This window comes from Vicia villosa, linkage group LG6 (genome assembly GCF_029867415.1).
Source record: "Vicia villosa cultivar HV-30 ecotype Madison, WI linkage group LG6, Vvil1.0, whole genome shotgun sequence".
Taxonomy (NCBI): domain Eukaryota; kingdom Viridiplantae; phylum Streptophyta; class Magnoliopsida; order Fabales; family Fabaceae; genus Vicia; species Vicia villosa.
Window position 1 is genome coordinate 101,923,850 of NC_081185.1, and position 5,942 is coordinate 101,929,791.

General features: G+C 33.1%; 1 protein-coding gene across 1 annotated transcript; it reads left to right on the plus strand.

Moving 5' to 3' along the window:
• Positions 1 to 1,402: 1,402 nt before the first annotated feature.
• LOC131611974 (patellin-6-like) lies at positions 1,403 to 3,570 on the plus strand. Its single transcript, XM_058883792.1, has 4 exons — positions 1,403 to 2,283; positions 2,373 to 2,497; positions 2,610 to 2,751; positions 3,000 to 3,570. The coding sequence occupies exons 1-4, from the start codon at positions 1,480 to 1,482 to the stop codon at positions 3,297 to 3,299; spliced, it is 1,371 nt and encodes a 456-aa protein (XP_058739775.1). The 5' UTR covers positions 1,403 to 1,479; the 3' UTR covers positions 3,300 to 3,570.
• The last annotated feature ends 2,372 nt before the right edge of the window (positions 3,571 to 5,942 follow it).

The window sequence follows — 5,942 nt, forward strand, 5'->3', positions numbered from 1 at the left end:
AAAATGATAGTGTAACTAGTGCCCCGTACCCGGCTAGATTATTGCTTGCCTTGAAATTGATGCAAAGTAATTGCTCGATCAATATGTCTCTCGGTCGTTTGAGTACTACTCTTGCCCCAATTTGCATTAAATTCGACGATCCCACAATGGACACTCAGTGTACTTGTAATCGTATTAGTGAAAACCAGTAAAGTCATAATCGAATTATCTTATGAATTGTGCGTATCTTTCTCCTTGTGCTCTTCCACTTGTATAGCCGCTCTAATTTATCTTACGTGTTAGTTTAATCGGACCCCATAATGGAAACCAAATGTACTTGTAAAAAAGTACACAAACAATAACCGTACTAGTGAAAATTAGTGAAGTCACAATCAAATTATCTTAACAATTGTGTGTATTTTTCTCCTTGTGCTCTTTCTCTTTTATAACCACTCTAGTGGTAACATGAAAGTCTTTTAAAGACAATTTAAGATGATTTCCCCTTATGCACATGACCTTTTAACAATGATTAAAAATCAGACTTAATTGTCAAAATTTCGAATGATGTATATGTTTTTTTTTTATCATATCTCAATTAAATATCGCCGTACACTAGAGTTGGGTCAATATGACCTGCCTGACTCATCAACTATATCAACTCGATATTACTCTCTAGATAGATTATAAATCCAAACAAATTCTAGTGCATTGCATTCAAACTAAATTTAGTCATTTAGACATTCAATCTATAATATTATACACATACAATAATATATATATATATATATATATATATATATATATATATATATATATATATATATATATATATATATATATATATATATTTGGAATGTCAAACTTAATATTCAAAAGTCAAATACATTTGAATTTCAATGACTTAAATGCATGTTTGGATTCATAAATTGACCATTATGACTTGAATCAAAATTAAATTGAATTGGATTAAAATAGAAATAGAGTTGGTTTGGATTAAAAAATGGACACCCTTACTCTAATGAAATTAAAATACTTTCTTCTTGTCCCATCCCTGTTTATTTTTTATCAGTTATAGATCCCAGATTCTAAACAGCTTCCCATCTCAAACAGTACAATAGTATTAACACATGTTATCATTTTCTCTCACTCTCTTTCAAATCTCCTTTCACACCTTCAATTTGACTTCAAGTAGAAAAGTGATAAGAAAAAGTACTACTATTAGATCACCATGCCAACTTTTTCAAATCATTTTTCAATCCAATCATTATTTTAAATAAAATTAATATTTTTAATATATGGTAATTATGATAAAATATATAAATCATTCAATGAATATGTCAGTAGATATAGTAATTATTCCATAAATTAAAAAATAATTTTTTATTTATAATTTTGACTGGAATATATTATTTATAATATAATATAAGCTTTAAAAAAGCTTCAAACTTTCTCTGATTTTCAACAACCCCATTTTCAAACCAACCAAGATTTTCCATTTCAATGGCGAAAAACCATCTGGGTCTCTCTCAATTCCCTCATTCTTCATCAATGGACCACTCTTCATCTTCTACATCCATCATCACTAGTTCTACACCCTTCTTAGAAACTCCAAAACATCCTTCACCTAAACCACACAAAAAAACCATAGTAACAACCTTAAGGGAAGCTGCAAACTTCACTTCCTCTTCCTTCAAAGAAGATACCTATTTTGTTTCCAGCCTCAAATCCTCGGAGAAGAAAGCATTACAAGAGTTGAAGAAGAAGCTCTCAGCTTCAAAGGAAATCAACAAAAGCAATGCTTCCATGTGGGGTGTTTCCTTGATCAATGGCCATGATGCTGCTTCTGCTGATGTGATTCTCTTGAAGTTTCTTAGAGCTAGAGACTTTAGAGTCAGTGATGCTTACACCATGCTTGTGAGGTGTCTTGCATGGAGAAAAGAGTTTGGTGCTGAGAATATTCTCGATGAGGAACTGGGATTCAAGGAGCTTGAAGATGTTGTGACTTACACTCATGGTTATGATAGAAAAGGACATCCTGTGTGTTACAATCATTATGTTGTGTTTAAGGATAAGGATTTGTATGAGAGGATTTTTGGTGATGGAGAGAAGCTGAAGAGGTTTTTGAGATGGAGGGTTCAGGTTCTTGAGAGAGGAATCAAGCTCTTGGATTTTAAGCCTGGTGGTGTTAACTCTTTGATTCAGGTTACTGATCTTAAGGACATGCCTAGGAAAGAACTTAGGACTGTTTCTAATGAGATTCTCACATTGTTTCAAGATAATTATCCTGAAATGGTTGCTCATAAGGTACCTTTTTTGTTGATATTATTTTAATTTTTATGTGATTTTGTTGTTTTTATTTGTAATGAAAGTAGAATATGAATTCATGGTTTCAGATATTCATCAATGTGCCATGGTATTTTAGCATGTTGTATGCAATTTACTGTCCATTTCTGACTCAAAGAACTAAGAGCAAGTTTGTGATATCTAAGGAAGGAAATGCAACAGAAACACTCTACAAGTATGTCTCTAACAGATCAATAGTATTATATGCAATTTTAGACAATTTGTGTTCTCTTTTGTTATGGTTTTATCTTGAATTTACTTGAGTTTGTTTGTCTTTTATTGTTCAGATTCATAAGGCCTGAGAATATTCCTGTACAATATGGAGGATTGAGTCGACCTAGTGATTTTCGAAATGGTCCTCCAAAACCAGCTTCTGAGTTCACTGTTAAAGGTGGAGAGAAAGTGAACATACAAATAGAAGGAATTGAGGTAACAATGATGAGAGATTATAATGGCCAGTGGATTATGGTTTTGAGAATGAGAAAAAAGTGTGTGTCTATGATCTATGTGTCATTGTCAAACAAGTCACGACTCTGACGTGTGTGATTATGTTTAATTAATTTGTTTTTAATTATTATCGATTTCGATGCATTAGTACCGTGTCTAATGTTTGTGTCTGTGTTCACGTTAATCATGAGTTAAATCTTTTTGCTAATTAGTTGTTATTTGTTGATTAGAGTGGTGCAACAATCAAGTGGGAGATTGTGGTTGGAGGCTGGGAAGTACAATACAGTGCTGAATTTGTGCCAAATGCAGAAAGAAGCTACACTATAGCAGTTGATAAGGCAAGGAAAGTTGAAGCATCAGAGGAAGTAATTGAGAGTTCATTTACATCAAAAGAAGGGGGCATAATAGTACTCACAGTTGATAACTCTGGTTCAAGGAAGAAAAAAGTTGGTGCTTATCGGTATGTTGTCCCCAAATGCAACAACAATAATACAGCTTCTGATAATATGCAATTAATTGTGTATGAGTAAAGAAGGAAAAGTAATTAGCTTTGGCGTATTGAGATGAGTTTTGTCAGAGGGTATTGTCATTATTGACATGTGTATGTGTGTGTGAAAGTACGAGTGAAATGAGTGGATATAGACAATGGTTATTGGTTATTGGAGTTACATGCTCTTGAAGGATTTTGATTTGATGTATGTTGCATGTAGTCATGCAGATAATAATCCAATGGTTACGATGGTTCTTTTGTTTTAATTGTAATTTTATTTCTTTAGAAAAATAAAGTGATGACATGTTAGAATTGATTAAGAATATATTTGGTTTTGTGTTAGAAGACAAATCATGTTAAATAATTGTATTATGCAAAAAAAAAAAAAATGAAAATACTCCCTCCGTTTTTTATTATAAGTCGTTTTAGACTTTTCACATAGATTAAAAAAAATAATAATTGTTGTATGAAAATAAGAAATTATGAAGGTTTTTACTAAATTATCTTTCATTAATGACATGTGGAAGATAAATTTATATAATTGAAAGGAGAGAGAATAATAAATATTTAAAGATATAATAAGAAAAATATCATTAATTATTCATTGGAATTGTAAAACGACGTATATTTAAATACAATTTTTTTTTTCAAAACGACTTATAATAAAAAACAGAGGGAGTAATGAAGTAGTAATTATTTGGAGCTTTGAGTTAATGTTGTTTTTCAACTTGATTTTGATAAAGTTGATGAGCATTAAAACACATGTTAAGTATGATAATTTGGATTATAAAGGTTATCTTTAGGGGTTTGAGTTATCATCGGATCACTGGGTGAATTATTTTAAAAGAAGTTTGATAGGAGTCAATGTGGATTCGGGTTTTTTTGAGTTTGTTGGTGATTTTCTCCGTTCCAAATTTGAGATCTTTCCTTTAAATTGTATGAGTTTTTCTGTTGGGGCTATTCTTAATTGTGAAGCTACCTCATATCCCCTTGGTTAATATGATATCTAAGAGGTTTAATTATTTTTTTTGGCTTTATACCATCGGTTTAGTCCGGTTCGGGGGCGAGTTTTGGCATCAAGTGGTTCCATCCCCCTCCCGATTGCAGTTGCGGGTGGTTTTGCTTAATTTTACGCAAAATTTTATTCATATTTTCTTGTTGTATTTTTTGAAATGCATGCAAAAGTTTAAAAGAAAATTGTTCGGACCCAAAAGAGGGTTTTGTGGGATGGAGTTAAGGGACACTCTAAGATCTCTCCGGTTAGATTAGATGTTGTTTGAAAAGATGGTTTGGGGGTTAGAGATCTTCGCTTGGTTAATCTAACTCTTTTGGCTAAGTGGGGGTGGAGGTTCATATCAAGTGCTTCTGGTCTTTGGAGAGACATCATAGTTGCCAGATATGGAGACTCAATTGTCTCTTCCTTTAGGGGTGGCAAAGTCTCGGGCTGTCAAAACTCTTCTTCTTGGAAGATAGGAGTTTTCCTTCTTGGTTCTAAGGAGGCAACCTCTTTTGATTGATTTGTAAATGGTATTTTTAGAAAAGTTGGTTCAAAGTTCCATACGTACTTTTGGTCAGATCCTTGGGTAGGTAGTATCCCTCTCAATGATAGGGTCTCTAGATTGTTCTTGATCGCTAATTATCTTGGAGGGAGTATGGAGATGTTGGAAGCTGGTTGGACAAGAACCTCATCTGAGACTTTAGGTGAATGATGCCTTTCTTTGTTCATGAGGAATGTGGATTTGCTTATTTACTTTTGGCCATCCAAGGTTATATTTTTTCTTTCGATGGTGACAAATGAGTTTGAAAGTTTGCTAGGGATGAAAAATTTTCAGTGAGCTCTACTTATCACCAACTTTTGGAGTTTTCAAATGCTTTGAATCTTTCCTACTCTATTGGGTGTTCATTTCTTCCTCTTATTTGGGGTAACTAGACTCCTATCAAGATGATTGTTTTCTCTTGGCAAGTTATCTTGAACATGTTTTCTTATAGAGAGAAATTATTAAAGATAAAAGTGATTGTCGATCTTGTTTTCACCGTCTGTCCTTTCTATCATAATTTCCCCGAGTCAAGTTTCCATTTATTTGTTACTTGTGATCTAGTCAGCAATGTTTGGTATATGATTTTTAGATGACCGGGGTGCATATAGTCCTTCATAAAGATCTCAATCTTCTCTTTGAGAGTTTCTTTTCTTTAGGAGGTGGGACGAAGTCTAGGGGGTTTGTGATCTGAAATGCAGTTACCGAGACCATTTGGAAGGCCACAAATGAGACAATGTTTTCAAGTGCTATGACAAACGTGAAAGAACTGGAAGATAAAGTATTTGTTTGGTTTGAAAATAATTTCTGGGTCGGTCAATTGAGAAATATTACACCTTCAAATATTAGCTTCATAATCATAGAATTTGGATTAACCAATAATAGGTCGAGATTTTGGCCGAGTTTATATTAGACATGACTCTTTCTTCTTCCCTTGTGGGTTTGTGATCTCTCGGTGATGTTTTTATTGACTTGAGATCTAGTATGCTCCCCATCTTTAGTGTATTCATTTGAGGATAATGCTTATTTCAGAGTTTTATTTCGTGGCTTGTTAGTTTTGGGCTATGTACCTTTTTCCCCTCTTTTTGTCTTTTGTTATCTCATTTTTCTATTGTAGTTGTTGGTACCTTCGTGTCAATTTTTTGCTC

Excerpts from the sequence above, each read along its gene's own strand:
- LOC131611974 (XM_058883792.1), top strand. The coding sequence starts at position 1,480 with ATGGCGAAAAACCATCTGGGTCTCTCTCAATTCCCTCATTCTTCATCA. Across the intron at positions 2,284-2,372 it reads CTGAAATGGTTGCTCATAAG|ATATTCATCAATGTGCCATG; the intron begins GTACCTTTTTTG and ends TCATGGTTTCAG. Across the intron at positions 2,498-2,609 it reads GCAACAGAAACACTCTACAA|ATTCATAAGGCCTGAGAATA; the intron begins GTATGTCTCTAA and ends TTTATTGTTCAG.